This window comes from Brachionichthys hirsutus, chromosome 21 (assembly GCF_040956055.1).
Source record: "Brachionichthys hirsutus isolate HB-005 chromosome 21, CSIRO-AGI_Bhir_v1, whole genome shotgun sequence".
NCBI lineage: Eukaryota > Metazoa > Chordata > Actinopteri > Lophiiformes > Brachionichthyidae > Brachionichthys > Brachionichthys hirsutus.
In genome coordinates this window covers 5,340,745-5,368,665 of record NC_090917.1, presented here as the reverse complement: position 1 = coordinate 5,368,665, position 27,921 = coordinate 5,340,745, and the positions used below count along the sequence as shown (strand labels likewise).

General features: G+C 44.4%; 4 protein-coding genes across 4 annotated transcripts; 2 read left to right on the top strand and 2 right to left on the bottom strand.

Moving 5' to 3' along the window:
- Nucleotides 1–74: 74 nt before the first annotated feature.
- On the top strand, nt 75–1,897 carry nubp2 (nucleotide binding protein 2 (MinD homolog, E. coli)). The gene is made up of 7 exons (XM_068754516.1): nt 75–111; nt 465–580; nt 701–899; nt 991–1,148; nt 1,276–1,386; nt 1,492–1,561; nt 1,702–1,897. The coding sequence occupies exons 1-7, from the start codon at nt 96–98 to the stop codon at nt 1,839–1,841; spliced, it is 810 nt and encodes a 269-aa protein (XP_068610617.1). The 5' UTR covers nt 75–95; the 3' UTR covers nt 1,842–1,897.
- A 194-nt stretch (nt 1,898–2,091) lies between these two features.
- On the bottom strand, nt 2,092–6,616 carry atp6v0cb (ATPase H+ transporting V0 subunit cb). The gene is made up of 3 exons (XM_068754294.1): nt 6,371–6,616; nt 3,700–3,883; nt 2,092–3,358 (listed from the first exon to the last, which is right to left on the bottom strand). The coding sequence occupies exons 1-3, from the start codon at nt 6,444–6,446 to the stop codon at nt 3,154–3,156; spliced, it is 465 nt and encodes a 154-aa protein (XP_068610395.1). The 5' UTR covers nt 6,447–6,616; the 3' UTR covers nt 2,092–3,153.
- A 3,195-nt stretch (nt 6,617–9,811) lies between these two features.
- On the bottom strand, nt 9,812–14,008 carry tbc1d24 (TBC1 domain family, member 24). The gene is made up of 6 exons (XM_068754748.1): nt 13,020–14,008; nt 12,256–12,414; nt 11,949–12,012; nt 11,382–11,477; nt 10,347–10,593; nt 9,812–9,966 (listed from the first exon to the last, which is right to left on the bottom strand). Exons 1-6 carry the CDS (start codon nt 14,006–14,008, stop codon nt 9,812–9,814), a joined length of 1,710 nt encoding a protein of 569 aa, XP_068610849.1.
- Nucleotides 14,009–17,108: 3,100 nt separating this feature from the next.
- LOC137910433 (alpha-1,6-mannosylglycoprotein 6-beta-N-acetylglucosaminyltransferase B-like) lies at nt 17,109–26,650 on the top strand. The gene is made up of 17 exons (XM_068754871.1): nt 17,109–17,134; nt 17,933–18,048; nt 19,574–19,694; nt 19,813–19,955; nt 21,566–21,630; nt 21,842–22,015; nt 22,093–22,260; nt 22,402–22,571; nt 22,685–22,816; nt 23,256–23,389; nt 24,562–24,686; nt 24,778–24,933; nt 25,026–25,172; nt 25,259–25,375; nt 25,479–25,553; nt 26,115–26,275; nt 26,452–26,650. Exons 1-17 carry the CDS (start codon nt 17,109–17,111, stop codon nt 26,648–26,650), a joined length of 2,229 nt encoding a protein of 742 aa, XP_068610972.1.
- The last annotated feature ends 1,271 nt before the right edge of the window (nt 26,651–27,921 follow it).

Here is a 27,921-nt window from a genome sequence, read left to right as displayed (position 1 = left end):
AAACGCGCTTTGTGATTGGCTACAGCGCGTGACGATTTACGGAAGTTATTGTTTCCTGTTCTCTACCGCACGATATTAGTCTATTCGTAGAAAATATGGAACAAAACAATGGTAAGCGTGATGTACCGGCCAGCGAAGTCAGTTTGGGGGTTAAAGCTCTCGTTGATTCTTCTCCTTGTTTGTTGACGCAAACTGATCCTCGCTCATTAGATAGCGAGCTAACTGTCTAGCAGATGCTAATTGTGAATGATCCAGTTTTACATACTCAACTCTGCCAAGTCCTAAATAAAACCTTGGCGTTTAGCTGTCACTGCGTTTTCATCTGAGTACTGTACATAGAAATAAACACACATAATTATTACAGTTATTGATAAATATTGATATATAAAAGTATGAAATAACCTTCCACTCATCTGCTTCGCTCGTGCTGAATGGACCCATTTGATTCTTCTTTTCCACGTGAGATTCGAACTTTTCCCAAGTCCGGCACGTCGTGTTGATCCTGTCAGGCAAGGGAGGTGTAGGCAAGAGCACCATCGCCACAGAGTTGGCGCTCGCCCTGAAGCATGCAGGCAAGAAGGTGAGCTCCAAGCCCAGATGTGCGCATCTGCAGCAGAGTGCCATTCTCCACTCCAACACGTTTACCTCTAGTGCGCCATTGCCTCGTAAATGCTCCATATTTTCCCTGTGTGCTCCTCAGATAGGCATCCTCGACGTCGACCTGTGTGGGCCCAGCATCCCCCGCATGCTCAGTGTTGGCCGGCCTGATGTGCACCAGTGCGACTCGGGCTGGGTGCCCGTCTACGCCGATGCCGAGAAGAGCCTCGCCCTCATGTCCATCGGCTTCCTGCTGGAGGACCCAGACGAAGCAGTGGTGTGGAGGGGACCCAAGAAAACGGGTCCGTTACCGGTCTATGATGATGCTGAGACCACCGAGTGGAACGTTCACCATCTGTGTATTTAAAGCGCACCTTGCGTCTAACCCGACAGCCTTGATTGGCCAGTTCGTGTCAGACGTAGCGTGGGGCGAGCTGGATGTGCTGCTGGTGGACACGCCGCCCGGGACGTCCGATGAGCATTTAGCAGTACTGGAGAACCTCAAGGAGCACGGCAGAGTGGACGGAGCCGTTTTGGTCACCACCCCTCAGGTGTGGTTTGGTCCAGAGAAGCACATGATGCAACACACCTTTATAGCCTTCTAGAACATCACTTACCCGGAGGTTTACAGCGAGACCAAGGGTCATCAAACTTGAACTTTCCTCTCCTCCTCTACAGGCCGTATCCACGGGCGACGTGAGGAGAGAGATCACCTTCTGTAAGAAGACCGGAGTGAGGATCCTCGGCATCATAGAGAACATGAGCGGCTTCGTGTGTCCCCACTGCTCGGTGCGGAACCGTTTAAAATACCAAAATCGAAGGATATTATATATATATTTATACACATTGCTGTACTGTACGCTAGCGTATTCTAAAAAAAAATGCTGTTTTCAGGAGTGCAGTAACATCTTCTCAAAAGGCGGCGGCGAGGAGTTAGCGAAGCTGACCGGATCCGTGTTCTTGGGTGAGGCTAATGCAAAACACACGTTTTGATTACTCGCCATTCCTCATCCAGGAGGCATCTGATATCTGCCACACTTATAAATGCTGATCCAGGTATAAGTACAGCATGCAGAGGTAAAAGAAATAGCATTTTTATTCCAGGCTCTGTGCCTTTGGACCCGCTGCTCAGCTCCAGCATAGACGAAGGCAAAGACTTCCTGCAGTCCTTTCCTGACAGCGCCACCTTCAGGGCCATCAGCCAGATTTCTCAGACGCTGCTCGACAGCCTCCGAAGTACCTGAAGCTTCCATTTGTGTGTTGAACTGATATTTGAAATGCGCAAAAAATTATATTAAAATATATCCTGATTCTAGTTTGTGCTATTTCACATATTCGTAGACGCTGGAACGCAGCGTTGGCAGTTTGTTTTGCAGTCGGAAGTCTCGAGGGTGTGAAGGAACGGCGAGATAAATACTGTAGAGCCAAACAGAAATGTCAGACACGCTGCTTTTCAAACGGCAGTGAAAACAGATTTGCTCATTTGGAAGAGAGTCAAAGCCAAGATGAAATCTTTAATGTGATTGTCAACACATCAGGATCATTTCGACACCAGCGTTCTTACAGGATTGCAGATTGGCACTTCATCAAAAGGCAACAGTGGCAGCTCGTTTCAGAAAACAAAAGTCCAGATCAAATCGGACCGTTCCCGACGTGAAGCCGAGTCGAACAAGAACACTGGATTCCTGCTGGATGCTACAAACCGGTGCGTCACAGACATTTCATTTTAATTCCCAACATTCAGCCACATTTTTGTCTTTTCTTTATCTGGATTAAATCTTTGGACACCAGCCCGCTCTTCAGCTCCATATCCGACAGCAACGAGACAACGAAGCCCACGCAGGACTCGAATGGCTGGGACGCGGAAGCGACCCAAGTACAGCTAGAGATGACGGGGCGAGGATGGCGAGGGGAGACACATTTTAATGCAAACAGCCACACCACAGGGTGAAACTGATGTTTGTGTAATGATTAGAATGCAGCTACACACAACTCACCTCACCAGCAACATACTTAAGGCAATCCTAAATCAAGAATTACATTCAGAGGAATTCCAACCACAAATACCCCCCCCCCCCCCCCCCAGTGCAGTAAATCTGCCTACATAGATACCTACATCTAATATTTGTGAGTTTAGACTTGCTGTATTATAAAGTTCAATTAACTGTTTTTTATAAATAAAATCAGTTAAAAAAACCATTAAGTCCATATACATTTCTATTCACAAATGCACCCCCAGTTTTAACGCACACATTGTGTCGACTCCCAGATTGGCATGGGAGAGGAGGGAAGGCTGTCAGTGGAGGGATAGAAAGGAATCTTCATCAAACGCCTGTTTTGAGACGCACATACAAGACAGATCACATCGAGCATCAACAAGTTATCAAATTGGGATGACTTCACACATTTTTTTCAAATAAGATCATATCTGTGGCACTATTTTTTTTCTCCCCCTGGCACCATAATTTCTTTCATCTTGTGTGGCAGGAATTTTTTACGACCTTTCCTCCAGCAGCGACATACGGGACTCGTCTTGCGGTGGCAAAGTTCGGGTGTTTATTTCGTGCTGAGGATGAGGGCGACGATGAGCCCATAGAGACCCAAGACCTCAGCGAAAATCAGAATGAGAATCATGCCCACGAAAAGCCTCGGCTGTTGAGCGGTGCCCCTCACGCCCGCGTCGCCCACGATGCCGATGGCGAATCCTGCCGCCAGCCCGCTGAGGCCCACGCTGAGCCCGGCTCCCAGGTCGAGGAAGCTCCTAAACAGAGAGACGCGTCAGGGATTACGCATGATCACGTGAATCGGGTTAGCAATTTACACCGTTAGCAGCCACGGAACTGTGGCTGGAAGGTGCGGACAGTGCGGAGCTTCCATAAACCGGACTTTGAACGCCGATCGAGCAAGAATGGAATTTTTCCTCTCTGGAAACCCTGAACCCCCGACCGCTTGGATTAGTTTCAGTTCCGTTTTCAGCCAGACTAGAACCAGGAAGTTGGTAGATCCCGACTTTTAAATTAAATTAAACGAGATTCTCCTCGTCTTGACAGAATAAAAACCGGAGATGCGTTTGACTCGATGGCTGTGCTGAAGCGAACTTACTTGAAGAGGGGGATGTCCTCTTTAACGTTACTTGCAATCAGCACCGCTACTACCAGGCCGTAGATGGCGATGATACCCGCCATGACCACGGGGATGATCGACTTCATGATGAGCTCCGGCCTCATCACGGACATGGCGGCAATCCCCGTCCCACTCTTGGCCGTGCCGTAGGCTGCTCCCAAGGCTTGCAGGGAAGACAGAACCGCGAGGAAACCGTACATGAAGTTACGAGCTAAGACTCAAGGTCACAACAGGTTAAAGAAGGAGAAATGAGAAAAGGAAACTGGTTCAACAGTTTCGATTCCTCCTTAACAGGCTTCTCTTGCTAACGTCAAAAGGGGAATAAGAGTGCGTTCTTGATGCCGAAACGAATATTCTGTCCGTTCCATCTTTGGAATTGACTCCTCCGCCAGATGGCTGCAGGCTTGTGAATCAGTGTCTGGGTGGGAAAAGCCCTGATTATTAACAAAACACATCTTCAGAGGCCCAAGTACAAGACGAGCAGAAGAGACACAAAGAGAACGTCCAATCACACCCTGCTCTAGAATTAGAAGCCATACGTAAAGAACAACAACAAAAAGTACAAATCAGCTTCAACAGGTTTTACGACCTTCAGCGCAACCCCCCCAAAAAACAATAACACAAGGAAGCTCAGCAAAGAGCAACAGCGGGCCGCTCTCCCAGGAAGGAGAGACTGACAAAAGATGTGTTCAAGACGGGAGAGTTTTGTTTTTTTATATCCTACAAGTTTACTCCTTAATCAATAGCAAAATATCAAGGATAAGTGAAATGCACAAGTTCCAAATAGATGTTTACAGCCGCCGGATTGATCAATTCCTCGTTTATTTGTAATGAGATACAGATATATCCATTAAAATGAATGACCATTAAATCCAACTATAAATATTGATTACTGGACCCATCCTTCCTACATGGTGTCATTTTTTTATTCTTCATGTCTCGCGGCAATATTAAAAAGCATGTTTACATGTAATTTATTCTACATCAAATAAATACATTCAATCAAAAACAGCAAATCAGCCTTTTACGATAAATAAAGTAATTTGTGGCGTCTCCATTGAAGAAACAGGCCACAGCAGAATGTCTCTTCTGGCAAAATGGCCACTTAAAAATAATAATAAACAAACCTGGCATAGTTCCTGCCACTCCATACCCAACTCTTAAGAACCCGCCTTGTGCCTCCGCTTTCTTAGATTTGTGCGTTGGATCGAGCCCGATGGCATTGGTTAACTCCAAAACTAGCTGTGATGCTTCTGCTGCAGCCGCATGAAGGTGGGTGCCCACCAGCGCATAGAAGCATCAAACGATGGGAAAGCTTCTCCTGTAGAAGTGTGCGTGACGCCGGCACGCGTCTCATCACCGTAGATATAGACCTGTAGTCCGTCACGCAGCCTCCTCTCACCTTCATCAAGGGAACGGCCAACACGGACCAAAGTCGTGCACTCAACATGGATTTAGCAACGCGATGCCGTCAAAATAACGTTAGCTGCTTAATGTCTAGACAGGATCAGTCGTGATGGCTTTTAGGAACTTTGCAAGTAATAAAAACAATGTCAAACAGCACACGCGGCTCCATCTACCAGAAAATGTCTCATTTAAGACGTCGCAGTCTATAAACATGATACTGCACAGCTTACAAACAGTCAGATGTAGCCTCCTCTGGCTAAAGCCTAAAATAGACACTTTAAGCACGTTTTGGTGCTTAAAAAGGTAACCATTTTGCATGAACATTTCATAGGATCAATTGTTAACAGAGAGACTCATCATGTGACAATCACGTGACTTTGCGTCATCCTTTTGGGCAATGAGGAAGTAACGCAGTTCAACCTGTCTCACGGTTTGCCAAGTCGTAAAGAAATGAGATTACTGGTCAAGTTACTGCGAAAATAAGATAAAAACAACTCACACTCGGATGAGACGCGACAGAAGCCATTTGAGAACTTACGAGGTGCTCGCATTACAGCGTCATATAATTTAAATCGGTGCGGTGACGACTGAGGTCTTCCTTCAAGCTATCAAACATAATTTTGTTCATTATTCTAACATTTGTTTTAATATTCTTGAGCCCAGCAGGCAGTAGCGTGACATTATAATGAACCAACGCAGAACAAACCTGACCCACAACTTACACTGCACCTAAGGCCAAGTGGACGAAGCTAGCCAAAAAAAACATCGTGTCACTTCTAAATGATCGCCAACCTTTGAAAAAATCTTAAATAAAACAGCCACTTGTTCCATCTATAGAGAGAAAGCACGAAACACGCAACCAGCTGCGAAGCTAACGTCAAAGCGAACTTGTGTATTTGTCATCAGGAAGCTAGCTAGCCTCGATTAGTCTTTGCTACACGTCGTCGAAGAGGAGAGGAGAGCAGTGATCATAATGACCAGCTGCCAAAACAAAAACGGCAAACGGAGTAAAACATTTCCTAGTTTGTCTGAAATAATGACGAGTCTAGCAGCGCTGCGAAGCTAGCAAAGCTAGCAGATGGCTTCTACAAATGCGCTCAAAAAGACGCAGCACACTTGACAATTCATATCTCTGAGGGCATTTATATAATTACAAAGCGGGTTAACAGAAAAACCATACAGTCGCCATACTGTGACAAAAAAACAACTTAAATTTTAAAGTTTGCAAATGTGTTATAATTACCGCTGAACACCATGGCAGCAGAGGCACCCATCACTGCGAAGAACGGTGAGTACAGTGGGGGGGCGTCGGCGGCCATTCTTCTCAAAGTATATAAAAATAAATAAAATCAACTGCTTAACGAAAAATCGCACTTCCCTCAGGCCACGGTCTGGAACTGCTAAACGTCGCGGACAGGGAACCGTCAGGCCACCAAACTAAGACTCGAGTCACGACTCTTCTGATAAGTATCCGGCGCAGCGGGGCAAAATGGCGACGCGGAAAGAGTCACCTGACCGGGCCTACGGAAATACGCGTCATCTACGGGGCGGAGGGGTTTACCAAAACGACGTTATTTAACGATAAGATAAGGCACAACATGTGTTTTTTTTTAAATAGGAAAGGTCTGTTTAAAGTAATAAGTTACTTCTTTCACGAAACAAAAATATTTTAATACTTTATACTTTAATGTGTTTTTGGTGCGTCACCCCCCCATCAGGTCTTGCTTTGGAATGCTCCGCTTCAGGCTTCCCGTTTGATGTTTAAGCAATCGTCCTTTGATGAGGAAGATGTTTAGTTAAGAGGCAGACTGTGGAGGCCCTGACATTTTGATTCAGAGAAAGAAGCAAAAGAGAGAAAAGTCTGCTTTTAATAAGAAAAGTGCTACAGATTACAAATCCTGTTCAATATTCTCTGGGACGGGTTCCATGTTGGATAATAGAAATAGTTTTTTTAATAACCTAAATGGGGAAAACTTTCAAACTTAAGATAGACTCATACACTGCAGAAAGAGTATCCTGGTCATGTGACAAAGTACCACAAGAACAGTCATACCTGAATATTTACAATCACATATTTACATTAAAAATCATTAGATCACTTTTGTTGCATCCTGAATGGTCTCTTGCCCTTGTGAGAATTCCTCAGTTCCCTTTCCTTCCCTTAAAATGTCTTTAAGAACAGCTGAAAGAATATCTTGAGTTCTTATCCTCTACTTTTGACAATCTATTAATCAGTGAAGCCTGCATTGATCTACTCAGTCACAGAAGAGCGCCATGCAAGTTACAGAGAGTAATTTACTACTGGCGGTGCGATGTCTTGAGTACATATGCAAGGTAATCCCACCTCATCAGAGATTCTGCAGCCTTTCCAATAAAACCAATCGGTCTTGGGGTCAATGCGTGTTCTGTGAATCAGCAGGGAAAGGTACAATGTAGTGAAAATGATTACAGCTCACCCCCCGGCCTCAAATAGGCCTAGTTTCATAATGGCTTACAACCAAGTGTTCGGTGAGTGAAGCAAGATATATACCGATTGAGGAGGAAGTAGGTCTGTGATGAAGGGCATTTGCAGTGACATGGGGGGGAGGGGCCCCTCTCTGGTGCTGACTGGGTTAGATAATGTTGAATGAGCAGGATGACATGGGGACTGTCACACACACCCTTCATCTTCCCCGCGGTGTCCGAGCCACCTCGACCGCCTCTCCACACAGATGATTTGGTCCTGGTGCAAAAAGCAGGAATGTGGGGCCAGATCAGAAACTTCTTTGGAGAAACCGTATCCCATTCTAAGCGACTGTGGGAGCTTTCTTTGTGAATCGCCTAGGATATATTAAATTATATTAATGTGTTCCAGTTAAAGGTGACTTTTTTTTCCCGCAATGTCGATTGACAGTCGCTTAATCCTCCCTCGGTTCATAGCCCCTTGTTATCTGCTGGCAGGAGCAGACCCATCTCAGTCTTGTGCTAAATACTTAAGCATCTTACTGCTAGAAGATAGAAAGTGTGGTTTTCAGGAGACACCCCAGACCAACACCCAAAGGCGCAGCTAAATATAGAAGTGCACGTGCCATTAGCCGAGCGTGAACACTGAGCGAATGGCAAAGTCTCAGCAAGACTTAATTCTGTTTACTGTCAAACAGGAATTAATTCACTATCCGTCTGCCAGATGCGCTACTGCTCATGAATTATGAGAAGTAAGAAATCAATCAGCCATATACATTAAATGAGCCTTTATAGTAAAGTAGCAAACTCGATTGACAGAATGCTTCTGTACTTACATTTTTTTAAAACAAATGTTTGGCGAAAGTCAGGATAGGCTATTCTCTACTAATCTGCTAAACAGAAGTGCACAAATCAAATCTGGAAAGATTCCTGAAGGAAGGCCTTTAACAGATACATTCGAGTGTCTTATTCACCTCCGCCATTGTTTTCCAGTCATGCAGTTTGTTGTCAGCTTCTATAAAGACGTCCCAACAATAAATAGACAGCGTGGACAGGAGCACGCATGACTCATTTGGTAGTCACAGCCAGTGTTCTAGACACAGACAACCTTCTGCACGCATGTAATTTATTTATATGTCCTTTAATGTCACTCAATCTAGCTTTACCTGCAGAGACTAGCGCAAACCCCAAAAAATGGGATTATGGATTGAATTCACGGCACCATTCCTGTCTCAGCCTGAAGCGTGACAGCAAAGACAACTAATGACAGCAAATGTAGCATTCATTTATTATTATTTTATTGGAGCACACGTTTCATCTTAGATACAAAATAAAAGTTAAAACCCAACAACAATACCCCCCCCACCCCAACAGGACATCATTTAAAACTTTTATTAGCGTCGTCAACCAGGAAGGGTACATGGCTACCAGAAGAACAAAATTAAGTGCATTTGTAGTCTTTACTTGTAAACCCAGAAACACCAGATACGTTTCTTCTTATAATAGTTTATACTGCTGTTCATATGAATACGCAAGAGGACAAAACTACTGCTCATTTCAAAAAAGGATGTGACACACGGTGCAAAATGGCAACACTCCAATCCAAATAAAAGTCTCAAACGACACGTTAATTCCTTTAGCAGAGAACACAGACGCTTAGCAAATCAAATTGTGCTGGACGAACAGGACGTGACTTGAGCAAAAATAAAGCCGTCTCGATACGACACAACAACAATACAAGACTTTACTCTTTATCAGAATGGCCTGGTGAATATTTTTACGGACTTTAAAGACACCTACACAGCCGATTTGGGTAGAGATAAACCCCCCCCCCCCCCCCCCCCTCACACATTTATTAATTTGACATTCAGAGTTTTTTTTATATTTCAGCGCACGAAGAACGTGAACATTTGAGCAGAGAAGAAAACCACTCTAATTTAAATTACTTTTCTTTTCATCTGGAGGCGATCCTGAAGACATCCTTCCATATACTTTAACATTATAAGCGCGCCGTAATACAAGGAGACAGATTAAAAATACACCAATTGGCACCACTGTTCACACGGATATTCTGCTTAATTCAACAAGAAGTCAGACTTGAATTTGCTGGACGGATGCCGCCGTTTTTGCCATTTCTTTTCTCGACTTTAATCACAAATTTCTGTGGCAAAGGATGTCCAGTAAATCAGAGTTCACATCTGTCTGGGTTTACCTCTGTGTTTGCGTGTCTGTGCATGCGGTGTTATGAAACCATGGCGTCCTGGAAACCCCAAACCTCTAAGAGTGAAACCTGGAAGCTCTCAGCACACAGCGGAGGGTTGTCGAAGGTCGTGCACCTGCCAGTGCGCCCGTGGTTGAGCTCGGAGTCGATGTAGAGGGCGTTGCCTTCGCCGCCGCCTGATGCACAAAAGAGTTTGTGGAAGTTACTGACTTAAATAGTTCCATATGACGAGGCCGACACCAGTCACATATTTAAACTAAAACACGGAACCACCACCTTGTATCTGAAGGTTTACATTCACGTCCGTGCAGAATAAGATAATATTCTGTATAAACTGATGTCTTCCTTTCTTTGCGTGTCTTATATTGAACTGTTGGCGCTTCAAACAACATTTAATATAATACATAGGCAACCCGAGTCAACACACAATGCACGCTTTATAATAAGTTCTAGATAACTTTAGTTCAGTTTTAAAACGGTACTACCCCTGAACCTGATAACTAGCTGTTCCACATCTATCCAAATACAATCCAACCATAACCACCATTCCACTCACCCACTATGATGGAATCGAAGTTGCCGGCCATGAACATGGACGTATTCTTGGAATTGAGGTTGAAGTGCCGGGCGGAGAGGAAGGGCGACAGCTCTCCGGCAGGTTTCTCCGCTTGCCGCAGGCTGCTGTCGTCCATGCTTTGGCCCTCAGATGGGGGGGTTTCTTCCAGGTCCTGGCCCTTGACGGAGGAGGCCAACTCCGGGTGGCGGATCACCACCCACTCATAGCGCTCCATCTCTGGCTTCAGCTAGTGAAGGAAGCGGACACTCATCAACTACCAAAGTGAGCGACCCTCAATAAATGGAGAAATCCTGCATTTATTAGCATGAAAACAATACGCATCTCACACCTGAACATGAACAGAGAGCTCTAATAATATGATTGGTTTGCTACTGCAGAACTTAAAGTACTTCGTAAAACCAAATAAACAATCTGTTTTTGTGTGTACATGTCCATCCTGTTGATTTTTAAGAATGCATCTTGTGAAATAGAGATCACATCCTCGATTAAACTACCAGTTTAAGTCGAAACGCACGTCCCAGACTTCAGTCCTTGGAGACTGTCTCCACTTCCCTCTGGTGTCAAGCGAGGATAAGGTCAGGTACGACCGGCTTAGCTTCCGATCGGTGTGTGTGCTCAAGAATTAGTGCGTGAACCATCAGGCGTGTGCATTCAAACAGTCCACAACTGGGCATCATGCACGCCCTGTACTGTCAATAATGCTAATTATAGAGGCGGCACGACCGATAACGCAGGCGTTGATAGAAGTTAGTGCTACCCTATCACAGGCAGACACACTTAAGGCGTAGTCGAATCGTGACAGTCGAGGAAGGGCTTTCAAAGCAAGCAAGCTGGTCAGGCAACTTAGGCCTATTGTCATGTCACGGACCTGAGAAGCCAGAATGGATGGTTCCCTCTGGTGTTTAAAGTCCGGTACTGCTGAAGATGAATGTCACTTCTTTCTTTTTTTTCTTTTAAATTTTAAGATGAATAAAAGTATAGTTATTGGCTGGAAAAAAAAAAAAAGAAACTCACCCTGAAGACGAAACACTCCCCTGTGCCAAAGAAACTCAACTTGTTGCCTCCCCTCTTCCTCTCCTCCCAATCAGTGGACAGGAAGGCTCCACATACCTGAAGCAAAGTGGGACCGGAGTTAGCAACAACCGGATTCAAGTCATTCGACGGAATATTGGAGTAGTTTTAGCTGGGCAGCAGGGACAGATGTGGTCTTAGACTGGACAAGAAGCAGAGTGATGACGGTTCGTATTTGGTGCAGCCAGCCGATTGCTGCCGTTCCCAAATGGCCAATTATCTTTCAAATTAAATAAAGGCCAGAAATTTGAGCATCCCAAGTATCGTTCACCGACAAAAACTTCAATACAGATTAAAATAAAGATCGCCAGAGAAAATCAGATGAGAGCAGGGTGGAATAATGTTTGCTGCAAAAAGCTTGAATTACAGACAAGCTCCAACTCATGTGATTCCCAGTCAGTTCATCCATGAACTGGGTTTTCTCCCAGGCTTGCTCTTCATCTTACTGTGGTTCTTGATGACGACAGTAATTGTGAACGAGAGATTTCTGTTCACGTTTGTGATGCTTACGTCACCATCTATGGTCCTGATGAGGAGCAGAGTGGGTTCATAACCTTCACAGTGAGAGTAGAATCTGAAGAAAAACACAAACGATGAATCCACTGTAAAAAACGTACAGTAATGAATATTAGGATTGGACAGGGAACATGAAACTGCATCTGTACATTTTGTTTTAAAATATTTTCAAAAGCCTACGGCCTCATTTACCATTTCTGTTAAGGCTTTGTACCTCTGGAACATCTCCTTCAGGTTTTGGGCCCAACTCGTATTGCAAGACTCGCCATTGAACTGCGAGAAGCCGTGCTGGATAGAGTACCTGTTCAGGCTGCAACCATGGGTAGCGGTGGTGAAGAGGAGCTGTGGCTGACACAGGGCAAAGCGCTCCGGGATCCACGACCAGATGTCTCGCATCTCCTTGACGCCGACAATCCCCGAGGAGAAAGTGTCGGGGTTGAGAGCCAGCTGCACGTTTCGTCTGGAGACGACGCCAGAAATACAGACAGAGAGGGAGGAGAGTACAGAACTTCAGGCCGGTCACACAGTTGGTTATGAATTAAAAAAAAAAAAAATAGCAGCAGCAGACGTCATGGCATGGATAAAATACAGTTAATCCGAGAGTAAATGAGCAAGAGAAACGGACCTGGAAAAGAGCAGGGAGAACAGAACCCACCGAGAAATGTGAAATAACACAGAAGACGGTGGATGGGAAACCACGGCCCACAACCAGAAAGAAATAAGACAAAGACACCAAAACCATTTCAAAATGATTATTTGAAGCATATAAAAAAGGCTTGAAGAAAGAAAAGGTTGTTCTCGCCAATGATCAAGCTCCCTCAGTAGTTAATTCAATCATTTGTATTCCGTGGTGACACTTTGGGTCCTGCACTACTCTAAACAATAAAAGTCATTTAATCAGATGTGATGATAGCAAATATTCTAGCTTCGTTTAACTGCGAGAACCCTCTGAGGGAACTCTTGTACTTACTAATATGTATTTTAGCAACAAGACTCGACGTGGCAGGTAGCGTTTTTAATTCCAACATAACTGGAAACAGAAAGAGGTCAAGTTATCGACTGTACCGCTTCTGCTTGACAGTGATTCCTTTCTGCTGCAGGGACTTCTCATTCGTGAGTTGCAGCAGGGTGATCTCCTTGCGGCTGAACAGGCGGATGGAGAACGCTTTCTCCAGCAACTTATCCGGTGAGATGGTGGAGGCAATGCCCTTGATAAAAGCCTGAATGTCTGCCCTAACTTTATCCGAACCCTGGCGCGGCTCATCGGCCTGGTCTCCCTGGAGCCCCGCTTTATGCTTGCGGTAGAACTTCAGCAAAGCGATAGCCACACGGTAGAGGATCTTGTAGCCCTCCACTAGGTAGACATCCAGGATCCTGACGACGTGGCTGAAGGGTAGGTCGCCGAGCACCCAGCGCTGCCAGTCCGAGTACACCTGAAGCACATCCTGGGTTGAGGCAACGATCAGTTTGTGGGTGGCTGTGCAGTATTTGTTGGCCAGGTCACCGAAGGTCATGCAGCTGGACTCGTAGGCCAGGAAAGTTTGGTCCAGCATCCGTTTGCCCGGCTCGTTGCAGGACAGCAGGCGGCTGACGTGCTCGAAACACTGGGCCTCGTCTTCGCTGAAGTGCAGGAGCAACGACGTAGCGGCGGGGAGGGACGGGCAGTGGGAAATGTCCGGAAACTGTCCGGCAATGCAGTTAACAATCCGATGAACCGAGGCCACGGCCTCCTCCTTCAGGCAGTACCTTGGCACAGGATTTCCATCCACGAAATCCGGAAGTGGGCTGTGGGAGAACTGCTTCTTGTTGACGGCGTTTCCCATAACGTCACGATATACGTCTGCGTCGGGTGTGACCGTACGGCAGGGAACGGCTTTGATGAGCTGCCGGTAAACCTGCGCCCGCAGTTTGTGGTTTTTGGACCAGTAACCCTGCCGAGCCATCTGTTTGAACTCATTCTGGTCTTTACAGTCGACCTTGGTGGGCCCGCTGCTCTTGGCCAGATCACCCATCTGGTTCCAGTCCACGAAGCCGCCATATTCTCCGTCAGCCATTGTGCTGGAAAGTTACTGGCCTACCTGAGTGGGAAGAGATGGGGGACACTCCGGGACGCTGGCGACCTTCTGCACTCCACACAGCAGGTGACTAGCTTATTTTAACTGCCCATGATGGTTACTGGAAGACAAAATGAAGGAGAGAGAATAATGCAAACAACGTACAAAATCAGCAACCGTCAGGAGAGCGTTACTAAATATCAGTTTTCTAAAATATGTCTCCAAAAAGCCCGACTGTTCCGATATTTCATGACTTCCCAGGATAAATCAGTTGGTCCAGACAGGCTAAAGATAACTGAACCGTCTGGGTGGCAAGTCATTTGCACTGTGAAACAACGTTAGTCGGTTACACCGATCTGATTTGTGACCTGGTTGACGATCAAATGTAAAAAACAAAATAAAAAAATGTATTTCACATTTTGAAAGTGAAAACTAATTAAGTAAACCAAGAATTGCATGCAGGGTTGCCTTCCAAGGACAATTAGAAAGCAATACCAGGAAACCCGTGATTCACAAATCTTCGGCCAATAAAACAAATCGGCTAAAAGTTTAGCACTAAAACGCAAAAACTGGGCTTTTTGGTGAAGAGGGAACATAAACCTTCTTGTACATTGTAAAATTTAACCATTTATTTCAAATCACCATTTTTCCTAGCAATTAAATTACACATAAAGTGTGCAAACGCATGTCTGACAACAATTTGCGCTCTCCATCAAGTTAACAAATCACATGGAGATGCACGTTCATCATTTAGAAAATCACCAGATCACCACATGGAGATGTAAGCCAGGAAACCCTCACAGCGACAATCAGCTTAACCGCATCCCTCATGGTGATAAATTAATACGATCCAAATGGCATCAGAGCTCTGAGCTAACAAACATTTTTATTTTCCTGAATGAAAACTACAAAGAACCCAAATGTGTTTCAGTCAGAGAACCAGATCACTCTGAGGGTTTAGAAAACGCCATCAGATGCTGCGTTCTAATCTGCATCTCAAAGCTAGCTGCGAGAAAACAGAGCTCCTCGGAATAAACACATCAAAGCGTCCACATTATTCTAATTAGGAAGACAGCAAACGCTGTACCCCCCCCCCCCCCTCCCCCCCCTCCATTCATTCGCCCAGCTAGCATTGCTACCATTAGCTAGCTTCAAGCTACTTCCGTCATCGCACGGCACGCAGCTAATGAGACGCGAACCAGACGCGTAAACGGAGCACATCAGAGCGAAACAACAAAACACGCTGACGCCGCTGCGAGGACAGAGACGCACCAGCGCGTAAACCGGCGCTGTCCTTACCTGTGCGAGGGAGGACGTCTTGAGACGCGCAGCGGCGTTCGTGGCGCGCCTGGAGCATGCGCAGTGCGTTCAGTCCGCCGGCGCGTGAGCGCGCTTTTGTGGACGCTGCGGAGGGACGCAGGTGGTGCCGGTTCATTCCCATCAAATAGATTATGCAGTAATAATACACGGTGCGTGTAGTTCATTGGATTCCAATGATAGAGACTAGATGTTCTTCTTTACTTGTTGTTGTACACATCCTGTTAATTAAATAAGTGCTTGAGCTGGGAGAAGAACGAAAGTAGGACAACAAACCAGGCCTTTGTCCAGTTCTTTAGTTCTTCAAAGGCGGAACAGACGCATGACAATTATTACTGCTAATTACATTACACTTGGAGCCATCACAGCTTTGTACAACAAATCCTGACCCCTTGATTATGTTTTTCATGCCATCGCTCCCTCTAAACATGTCAGTGCTGGAGAGAGAGAGAGAGAGAGAGAGAGAGAGAGAGGAACAGATGGACATAAAGCCAATAAGCCTTTAGGTTTCAAGGTTTATGCTTATCAAATCCGTTCGCGCTCTCTCTCACACACAGTGTGCACGGTACTCCAGTAACTAAAATCCAATCCAATCACAGTTGCACACTGAGACACGCATGCATTCTTCAAGTTTAATAATATTATTATACAGAACTGAAGAATAATTAGTGATATCTCATATACTCTATTTGGAATTCACATGAATTAGATGAGTTCAAGTGGTGTCCTCCTCACAAGCACCTTTACAAACAGTGTAAAGTCGAGTTACTTGTTAGTTTCCTGTCGGGCGTGATCTAATAAACAAATAATTAGTACAAAACTACAATTAAGTGAAACATGTTTTTCATTCAACTGATCTCTCGTATATTTCCATTCTCGTGGTTGTAATCAAAATTACTTTAACTTAACTTAACTTAACTTTAAATTGCTGTCTTCTTTCTTCTGTTGCTTCTTTTTGTGCATTGTAGCAGAGGTTTGCACCATTTGAGCTATTTAAATGAGCGCCAGGGATGAGTGTCACTTCAGAACCAACAACCACGTCTCGCCAGCAAGACTGAAAGAAACTGTGTCATCCAATAGCGTGGGTTCCATTGTATATGTGAAAAGCCCAAGCAGTACTCTGGCTATTGTTTTCTTTAAAGGGGAGTCAGGTTACCTTGACAACCACGGGATGCCTACCATAGGTCCTTAGGCACAGATAAAGCATAGTCAGAGGAGGAGGGAAAGAAAGAAAAGCGACAAAAAGAGCAGGCACTATACCTCCCGGTCCCAACTATATATTTATTCTTTTATTTTTTTGCATTCATGTGGTTTCAAATATGCCTGAAATTTGTCATTGGGTGGAGACGGGGACCCCAGGAGGTGAGGATGTGTGTGTGTGTGTGTCTGAGTGTGAGGTTGTTCATGTGTTAATTTATCTTTTAGCGCTCACATTGAGATGCGACTGCTTTGTGACGGCATTGCTGTTTGATTTAGAACCAGAATTTCTGCCAGTTTAATAAACCTGCTTAACCCACTCACAGAAAGGCGAAATAAAAGAATTTCATGGCCGCTCATGCTAGCATCTGCGTTACTTTGCATTCTGCTGTTTTGCCCATATAGACTTGACTGATCTTGAATTCTTTTATCCAAATATGGATGTGCAAAATGTAGCTGTGCAACAGTTGTGTAATGACGTTTTTGTCTGATGAACCGATGCATTTACCACTGAGCATGTTGAATTCACTGCTATTTGCTCATCTTGTTTAAACAGTGAGAGTCAACCTCCTGTAAAGAGAACGCCATGCATGTTCCACTGCGGCCACGCAGGTGAGGCTCAGCATCATCGGGCTTGTGGCCAATGAAAGCTCTGGCAGTGACATAGGCTGGTGCACAATTAATCAATTTTGTAATTATGTCTTTGTTTTATACATGCAACAAGATCTCTCCAGGTTGTACGCATAGCCTATGTTCTCTCTAACATCCTGAAATACAAACTGAAATAAATTAGAAATAGTGTCTTAGAATGAATGAATGAGCACCACAGGAACTTGGGAAGCCTTGAAAAGTTTCAGGCACCTAAGCTTGGCTATGTTTCTTTAGTTATTGTGGGTTCAGTGACTGATAAACGTGAGGGTGAAGTGACTCTCCTCTCTGCCTCTTTGTTTCAGACAGTCCATGTGAACTGTGAGACATCACGCTTGAGCTATTTGTTTGGACCCCAGTCCTCCTTTGAATTGGAACTAACTAATTTAAGTTAGTTCTTTGAATTCTTTTTTTTTATTTGATGAATTTTTGTTTCAAATCCATTCCTAAATCTAATTCGAGAAGATGAAAGAGAGCTAAATTCATTTCTTTCTTTCTTTCTTTCTTTCTATTTTGTTTGAGCAGTTCAAATGTGAACACAACAAAAATATGATCAACAGCAAACATAAAATGCCCAAAAGGAGTAGGCAGAAGCAAACTTGATGAATACACGCCAGTTATCAGAATCAGAATCAGTTTATTATCCAGTCCGGAGATCGCCATTTTACAGTTCGTAAAGTGTGTGTGTGTGTGTGTGTACTGTATGTGTATATATATATATTCATCCATCCAACTGGTTTATCCGTGTATTGTGCCCTCTAGTGGTTGCCTGGTGCTCTGTCTGTGCCTGTCAGTGTTCACCCTGCTGCTGCAGAGCCTTTGGGTGCCACCTGAAATGACCAGACATGAACCAGCTGGGAGGTCACCTGAAGAACAAGGTAACACTCAAGCTTACTGTAAGACCACAAAGCAGAGGGGCAAACTTAAAAAAAAAAACTTTCAATAGTATACTTATGGACCCACGCAACTGTGGAGCAACACACATGAGTAGAGTAGGTTACAGAAAATAGCAGTACAAGGGTATGTTGTGTGGAGACTAATTGTCTTCCAGTGATTATTTCTCACATTAATATCTAGAATAGCATAGAGTCAATAATTTTTCAGTTTTTAAAATTACTTTATAATTTACCTGACAGTAAAAAAACGTTTTGCCGTGTGTTGCGCCGTGTCCAGTTAATTGCAATTCCCAGTTTTCCCACCTTACATCTCTAGTTCTACTCACTGGAGCTTCTCTCAAGACACAGAAGTCTGGTGACAGCTGCGTAAAGAGAAATTAAATGACATCATCACTCGGTGGGGATATTTTATTTATTTGCATCTTTTTTTTATATAGCTTCATCAAGGAGATCCTTTTCACCTCAAATCAACCCAACTACTCAGAAACATCTCTAAAACAGTCAAACTGTCTCCACCCTTCCCCGAGGTCTCCTCTACACACTCGATAGTCCCTATTCACTGCCAATGCAAATCTTTCAACAGTCCGGGTTGCTTTATACACACGTTTCAATCAAAGCATCCTTGATCTTCAATCGTAAATAGCTCATTTCAAAAGGCTTTCAAAACACACACGCACTGTTTTTACAGGTACTTATGGACCCACACACCTGTTCAAAGTAGAATATCTGCCAGTTCACAGTTAGTTGGCAAACTGTGAACACAAGTTTATGGTGTCAGTCATACACTTTCTACTGGCTGGCCTATCAAATAAAACACAAGAGGTGCTGCCAAAGTCCAATTTAACGGTGATAAAAACAGCAAACAGCAGTAACGTAACCCAAAATCTATGGCCTGCTGGTCAAATGTTTTGACAGTGCATCTCCTGAATGCCAGCAGTCATTTTCCTTGACTCCACATTATTGTCGGTAAAGACAGAAGGGTCAAAATATGAAATAAAATAGGAACACTTTTGACTTTTTGTTGTTGTCCTTTTAAACATTAGAGAACAAAAACAACCCTTGTCTGAAACAAAGCAACGCCGGAGTCAAATGTGAATCGCTTTTGGCTTTCTGTTAAAATTCAAAAATGCGTACGCGCAGCACGTCAGCATCGGTGCAACAGTCAAAGCAACGTGAGACGACCGCAGAGCTTCGGTTACGCGCAGAAATATAGGGCTGTCAGAAACCATGACTCAATTCCACCTTCGTCTGTCATTCAGGGGTTTTCACCGCAATATGAAAATATTCGACGCCATTACCCCCACATGGAATATAGAAAATAAACAAAGCTGTCACTAGTGCTGCCTCATTGGCTGCAGATCCACTTAAGGAAATATTCCTACATAACCCTGCCTGTTTTACCGATAAGTGGAACAAAATTTCCAAGCCATGCAGAATAAAACACATTATAATGGGAGGATATTGTACATGCATGGACGCATAATCGTGTCTGTGCTTTATGACACAGGCCAGCGTGGCCTCGGCTTCCGCAGGCTGGCTCTTCGCTTGGAGGCTTTGAGTGCTCAGGTGCAGAAGCTGAGCAGCGACGCCCAGCTGAGCAGAGACGATCTCAGCCTGCTCATCCAGAGGTACAGCACAACAATGCCAACGCTAACATGGAGCACAAAATGATCAGTGGCGCATCTCTGTACAATGAAGCAGTCGTAGGTTGCTGTATTTGTTCATCGAGTGTGGTTCCCAATCCAGCTTCAGAGAGGACCAGCAAGGTTTAGCCCACATAGTCGCGAGGGAGCTGGAGAGAGTGTCTCAGAGGCTTGAGCAGCTCAGCCGCCGCCGTCACCATCAGGCTCACACGCCACCACCAGACGACGACATCAGGATACACACAGGTACAACCCAGACGCTCGCAAAATGTGGCTTTTATTTGACATAACGGAAAAAAGATTTCTGCAGGATCCAAATAATTTCTAGTATCTTTTATTGCAGCATGTGGATGTTTTATTGAACATTTTGCTCATCCTTCTTATTATTCTTTGCTCCCAAGAAACTTGGTTTTATTTCCTTAATATGCGTTTTTAAATGTTTTGGATTTTTTTTTTTTACACAAATATTTTCTGGAAGACAGTAACAGTAAACTGCCTGATGCTCCAGATTCCCAAAGCTATCAAATTAAACTTTTAAAAAGATAAAACAGGCATCTGTGTCATGGTAATTTTTACCCTTCGCTTACATCTTCCCAGCTGAAATAGAGATTTTAGGAAACATCTCCAGTTTTAATACATTTTAACATTCCAGCAAAAAAAATAAACTACTGCCATCCCCCCCCGACTTGCATGTTTACTTTCATAATTAGTAATCAAGCTTTTCTGTGGTTGCTGTGGTGGTGTGATCCTCTGAGCCAAGAACACGGTTCACAGCCTCAGTAGAGGTTAACCATACAGTGAAATTAACAAGCTGTGATAATGGAGGCTTTGAATGGAGGCGGTTGAAGTCCTTGCGTAGACGTTTAACGAGTCCCACAGCACCAGTCCCGTTCAGGAAAAAGGTTTCCGTCTACGCCGTGACCCTCCTGAGAGGTGTCAGGTGAGAGTGGGGTTATGCACCCTGGTTGGCACACGAGGGGTTTTAAGTGTGTGTGTGTGTGTGTGTTTTTGTTTGTGTGTGTGGGTGTGCTTTCTGAAATAAAAATAAAAATAAAAAAGTTATGTAAAGCTCGGGCCTCACAGACATCGCACCATGCGTATCGCACACTCACAGACATGGATCATCACACACATGCCACCCACATGCACACGAATACACACCTCCCTGTCACCAGCCTGTTCACCCCTACCCTCTTCCTCTCACATTACCGCACAGCCATAAAATACGACTGAGTTACCCAGGAGTCCTTTCACCAGCTTGTCTGCTGATACTCTTATTTTTGCAGAGGGAACATTTTTTTTTTTTTTGCTGGACTCTCATGGCACATCGCTGGTTTAAGCCTTCCACACACCTCCGCCGTGCCTACAGCTTTTCTTATCACCCCCCCCCCCCCCACTTCATTTTTTTTTTAATTAGGTTGTTTTACATAGTTAAACGCTGCGTATCTTGGCCCGGGCCAGCATTGTAAAACGTTTACCTTAGGTAGGAGGGCAGGTGGATCAGGTGTGCGTGAATGTGTGTGTGTTCATTCCACTTGATTGACATTGGCTGGAGGTGGTGGGGGTCTTACGGGAAAGAGCCTTTGAGAACACACCGCCTCCCCTCTAATGCCTCTCACACGCATGGCAGCATTTAACATCGCGCCGGCGGCTGCTGCTCATTGGGAACTTTTTTTTTTTGAGTCCAGTCGGTTGTATATCAAAGTTATTATCCACTGTTCTTCATTACTTGCAATAGATTAACTCCACACTGAGCTTTTTGTTTCTGAAGCCAGAACATGTGGCATAATGATGCATTCCAAATGGCCTTATAAAGAAAAAATAAAAATGTGTGATGGCTAATATCTTACCCGTAGGGCCCAATGAGACGTGTGAGGTGCCAAAGGATCCTGCATATCCGGTGTGTGCGGAGAAAGTAGAGGTGGGAGCGTGGAAATATATGGTAGTATGAAGCGTATGGCTCTCTGGGTGCATTGCTGAAGCGCTTGCCTCTGCCTGGTTCCAAGCGGCGGTTTATGGGCTGTATGCGGGAATACAATTGTAGAGCGAGGCTAATCTGCATGAGGCATAACTAAAAATGTACGCTGTTATTTGAACTCATTATTGTGATTTAAAATCTGTCTCTCTGGCAGTTTCTGCAGGCCCACTGGAAGTCAGACTCCTGTTACGCCTTTTACGGTGTCGATGGATCTACCTGCTCCATTTTGACTTACCTCAGCCAAATAGAAGACTTCTGTCCCTCTCATCCAGGACCAAACCGCCCTGTCCTGCCGTGGCACCAGAATCCCCACCTGAACACGGAGAGCGTATATGACCACGCTACACTATTGGTGGTTAAATTCATACAATGATTTGTGCTCCCTGACCATAAATTTGCACACAGGCTGAGATCCGTACGACGCTGAACCCGCTGTATGAGGCCATCGACAACAGCAGTGGTCCTGCCGTGAGCTTCATCCGCTCCAGAGTGGAAAGGCTGTCGGATCAGTGGCTCCAGGCCGGCCTGAGGATGAGGAGGAGAGGCAACGGAACCGCCTTAAGCCAGATGAGGGTACAGCCTTGAAAATAATGTGAACGTATTATATTTTGATTGCATAATGTTTTAAAATCATTCTACCATTCACAATATGAAGTAATCTAATCTCTTCTGGCCGCTATTACGGATTGATCGTGTGCTTCTACGCACCCACAGGTGCTGCTTTATCCCGGCGCTCTGGCTGGGAGGAGTGGCCAGCGATTTGAAGCCATGGTGAAGCGAGGGGGTCCTTTAGGCGAGCTGGTGCAATGGGCGGACCTCGGCGCCTGTCTGACAATCCTGGGCCACAACCTCACCTTCAGCTCCACCCAGCAGCACCTCCACAGGTGGACGCCGCCGCCTGACACCCCCCAAGTTACCTTCATTGGACAGAAATGATTACTTTTGTTATTATTTGAGTAATTAGTGGTGTGCTGTGTGCTTATTGTAATCGGTCTAGCCTGATAGGTGCTGCTCCCGGTCGAGGCAGTTGTCCGATTCAAAGGCCTCTGACCTTCAACCTCATCTATACCGATTACCATGGCCTTGCTCACTTAAAAGGCGCCATGGGCTTGGCTTTCCTGCATTATCGGTAAGAATTCCATTTTGTAACTAAAAAATTATGCCTCTGCTATAGCAGTACTTACCTCAGCTTCACTGAGCAGGAAATGTGTTTCAAAGCCTTCGTTTTGAGGAGCTTTAATTCAGCGATAATGAAAATGACAAACCCTGACAATGATCAATATAATAAATAAAATAACCACCAATACTAAAAAAAAATAAGCACTTACATATTAATTAAAATGTAAATTTTTTGACATCATCTTTAGCATGTATAAATGTTTCTTTATACATTTTCACACGAGACAGCACTTACTTTTTCTTTCTTTTTACGTTTACATTTGCCCTCTACTTTCTACAACATCTACAATCACAGAAAAAAACTAAAGTCAGATGGAAGATGAAAAAACACTTCAAGTTGTGACATTTGCAAAAAATGATTCTCTTTTTTTCTTCTTAAATAATTGTAGGTGTCGCTTCAGGATCCTGGATTCTTTTGGAACTGAACCGGCTTTTAACTTGAGGAGTTATGCACGTAGTCATGGATACAAAACAGTGTGGGGCAGCTGGGGTCTGCAGCCTCTGCAGTACATGACCATGTTCCGTAAGACTATGTGTAATTGTGTGTGTGTGTGTGTGTGTGTGTGTGAATTGATTCAGAAACGCTCCTGCCACCTCTAAACTATAGGGTTGTAATGCTATGAGATTTTTATGGTACGATGTTTTCTTACCGTCACACTATACAGTATTACACAATCATTATCATTAATCGCGATGATCCTCCAAGTGCTTTTTTTGTTTGACAGATATGAACATGAATATATACGTTTATATACACATTTAGTTACGACTGCCACAGCACTGATCCTTCACACACACCCCTTTAAGCAGCTTCGCAGTGCGAGGATTAATTGCTGAGGTTAAATAAACTTGGTGCCCAGACAGCGCTTTCATTCCAACACCTCTAGCCGTCACGTTTCCCATCCCGCCAGGAGATGGAGACAAGCTGGACACGCTGGGCTGAGAGCCACACTTCATGCTTTGACCAGTGTTTATTTGTCCTGCTGAAGAAGAGAGAGAGAGAGAAGCATGGCTGTTAGCCGATGATGGGGAAGGTGTAGAAAAGGATAGAGACAGGGAAATAGAAACAAAGAGGAGAAAGCAGTTTAGGAAAGGAAAAGCTTGTGTCTTTGAAATGAAGGAAGATGAAAAAATATAATATATGGATACAAACAAAAGAAACTCCGATCTCTTGCAGCTCCTGATCGAACCAACACATACGACACGGTGTAGATACCGGGGTGCTGTTTCAAACGTCTGCTGAAGTCTGCCGTCATAAACTGTGAGCCGAGGCAGGTGTAAGAGACAAATGGAGATGAAGAGGAGCTAGGAGGAAATTGTGTGCTGCTGGGAGACTGAATTAATGATTTCTTTTTAAAGTCTGTTTTTAACAGAGAATGAGACACACACACTCACACACACACACACATGCAAATGCTGCAGATGCTTGCACACGGCTACTTTCCCACCTTTTCTGGCACATTCCTGGGTAAAGTAAATACTCATCTTCCACACATTCCTTCGTGTGTTGGAAAGCAGCAGGGTGGTAGCTGCCTATCCAAACACATCGCACACATGCAGAGGTCTTATTTCCTCTCAAAAATTGAATCTTAGCTGTTTATTTCTAAATATTTGGCTCTGAGACAAAAGGCAAGTTTAAGTACCACAAATAATGTAGAATATTTCTGCAAAATGTAATTTTTTTGTCATCTCCAGCTCACACTCCAGATAACTCCTTCCTGGGGTTTGTGAGTGAGGAGCCAGCGAGGAAGTTGGAGGCAGACGCGTACATCAAGGACAGGATGGCCGTTGTCTATGGAAAACAAGACTACATGTGGCAGGTACAAAGATGCAGAAGACAGCTGCATTTGTGCAGGTCTTCCACCTGCACACATGGCGAGCTTGTTTCTGTGTGTGTCTGTGTGTTACCAGGGTAAATCTGAGTATGTCGGCTTGATCAGTGAGCAGCTAGAGACCCACGCGACTGTCTACCAGGCTCCAGGACATGCCTCTCATCTGCCACGCTTCATCAGAAACCACGGCCTGCTGACTCAGGAACGCTTCCTACGACTTCTCCGCAGAGCCAGGGTGAGATGAAAAACATCAGAAGACGTGTGTTCTGCTTTTGCGTAGATTTTCTTTTTACTAATTGGTCTTCCTTCTGCTGCTTTCCGTCTCAGGTGTTTGTCGGCCTCGGGTTTCCCTACGAGGGTCCGGCTCCCATCGAGGCAATAGCGCTAGGCTGCGTGTTCCTTCAGCCACGGTTTGACCCGCCGCACTCATCAGACAACAACGAGTTCTACAAAGGCAAGCCCACCACGAGACAGGTGTGAATCTCCCTGAACTCAAACCAGCATAGAGTTTGAAGTGATTAGGAACGCTGCCAGTTTTTAGTTTTAACTTTGGCTCGTAGATCTCCTCCCAACACCCGTACGCTGAAACGTTCATTGGTAAACCCCACGTGTGGACAGTCAATCCCACCAACAAGACTGATGTACGCGAGGCAGTCAGAGCCATTCTGCGCACAGAGGTGAACAAGCATGGCTTCCGTATGTCTGTACATTAGCGCCTAACTAATACCAAATCAAATGTTTCAGTTTCAAAAAGATTGCATGTCTGTATTTTTTTTGCAGGTGAAGCCTTTCACTCCGCGAGAATTTGCATGTGAGGGAATGCTGGAGAGGGTTGAAAGTTATATCGCCCACCAGGTACAGACATATAAACCTGCGGACCTGTTGCATTGCTTCTGCTATGGCTTAATCAACGCAATCGCTTAAGACATTGCATAACATTGCATTGATTATGGCTCAATCAATATGTCAAAAGACTGATTGTGGACTTCTATGAAATCCCCCCCTCCCGCAACTTTTTTTTTAAACTTTACAATCGTTAATTCAAAGGCACTGAAATCAATATTTAAAGATCACATATTATACTCTTTTTCCACAAGATGTCGCAGTTCCCAGACACTTATATGAAATATCTGCAAAGGTTTTTGTCAAACTAGCAAACAGATGCTGCAGGACAGCGTCCCTCCCAAACGGCTCTGCCAGAAAAGCCTTTGAAAATGAAACTGAAACTAAGTTCATAAGCTGCATGCACGAAACCCAAAACCCAAAACCACCATGATACCGGTAGTTTAGAAACATGGGAAAAGTGAGTTTTTCATAATATGTCTCCTTTAAATGATTGGAACATTTCCACTTTTGCATATTGAAGAAGAGTAACCTTTCACATCATGCTTTGGTCTTCCCCATAAATTCCTCCAGAACTTTTGCAGCACGTCTGCCCCTACTTGGCCACCAGAAAGGTCTCTGAGGATACACCTTGGTCCTTTGGGTCAGTCGTGTGTAGAAGCATGTCGACGGTCCTCCCATGTGTGTGAGCCTGCTTTGTTTCACCTTCTAAACAGTCCTTCTACCTTCACCAGGTGAGAAATCACGCAGGTAAACACTGTCTGGCGGGACGGCGTGCGATGTTTAGGACCTTTATATTGTCTGTGAATGTACTCTAATTTGCTATTAACTGCTATTTGTGGTTTATGCCACTGGAAAAAAAAAATATCTTTTTTGGTCATAAATAAATTTTAATTTCCCATTTTTTTAGACTTGGCATCGACTGCTCCAGCGTGCAGCAGGAAGTGAACCACCTGCTTCCCTCCTTCATTCCCTGGGGTCGATTCTGCGGTCTTCAACAGGAGCCCCTGCTGTTCAGCTGTGCCGGCTCTGACCCGTCTCACCGCAGACTGTGTCCCTGCAGAGCTCACCTACCTGGACAGGTGGCACTGTGCCTCAACTGCTCCTGAAAGGCTTTGCGATAGAAGTCAGGGAATATGACGGAAATCAGAGTTAACACGAGGACAGCACCAAAGAGCCATATGTTTGGATCAAGAACCGATCCCAGTCAAAGACCAGCCTTCCTGCCAAAGCTACTGAAAGCTTTGCGATCTGTTTTTTGGATCTCACACTGATTAAGAAAGACGAGAGTATGTTGGATGTTATAGAAGTTTAAAAACATTTTGCAAGTATTTAATCTTTTATGAGATTCCCCCCCTCAGTCTGAGGGAATTGTCTCATACCATCTTCTGAAATACATTTTAATATTATTATATATTTGAATTTGCTCTTATAGGTTACAGCATTATAAGCACTTATAAGAAACTATAGTTACGAATGTCAATTCAACAACTCGCCATAATTCAATATGTGAGAAGGTGGAGAGAATTTGTTTTATATTAGAAAATGACAGTCTGCATCTACTTGGACAACACAGAGTCATTAATCAGGAACCAAAACGTAATGATTTGTAATTTATAAGCACTTAAAATGTCCAATGATGATGAATTTGAGGCCTGATGCTTCACAGGGCAGAATAAATTCCCCTTTTTGTTTTTGTAGCTTTTCCTCGATCCTTTTAGCAAATAGTTTTTAAATGAAGGCATGATTTACTTTAGGATGAGTATTGCTCATGAATCCATATAATTCTCATATAATTGACAGTGCAGCAAACCTATATTAAGCTAAATACATGTCTAATCATTCATATGCTTGCTTTGACGTATCGCTTCATGAATGTGTACGATGCATTGCTGGCTGCAACTATTAGCCAGAACCTTAGAGGAGAGGAGGCGACAGCCTAAATGATGAGGCTCATTATCCGAGGGAATCGAGGATAACCTCTGGATGCCTCTGGGAGGTCGGAGCCATACTGCCATGATTATACTGTCATATAAACCACTGGCTCCCAACCACCACTGACTTGGGAAACCCCCTCGGCCCTGTTTAAACCCGCGCCCCCTGCCACTTCAGGCAGATTATTGGTCTTTCAAACGCATATTTTGTGTCACTTAGGCCGGCATATAATTCAGTGAAGGCAGGATTAATTATGTTTTCGTTGGTGATTTTACTAGAAATTACATCTTAAATGATTTTGGTCGTAACAGATGACTCATTCTGCCCACAGTCCAATATTATTCCTTGACTGCATCATGACCTTAAGATACCCCCACCCGCCCCCCCCACCCCAAGGATATTTCACACTTCAGGTTGACATGAATTACAAACAGTATATACAGTG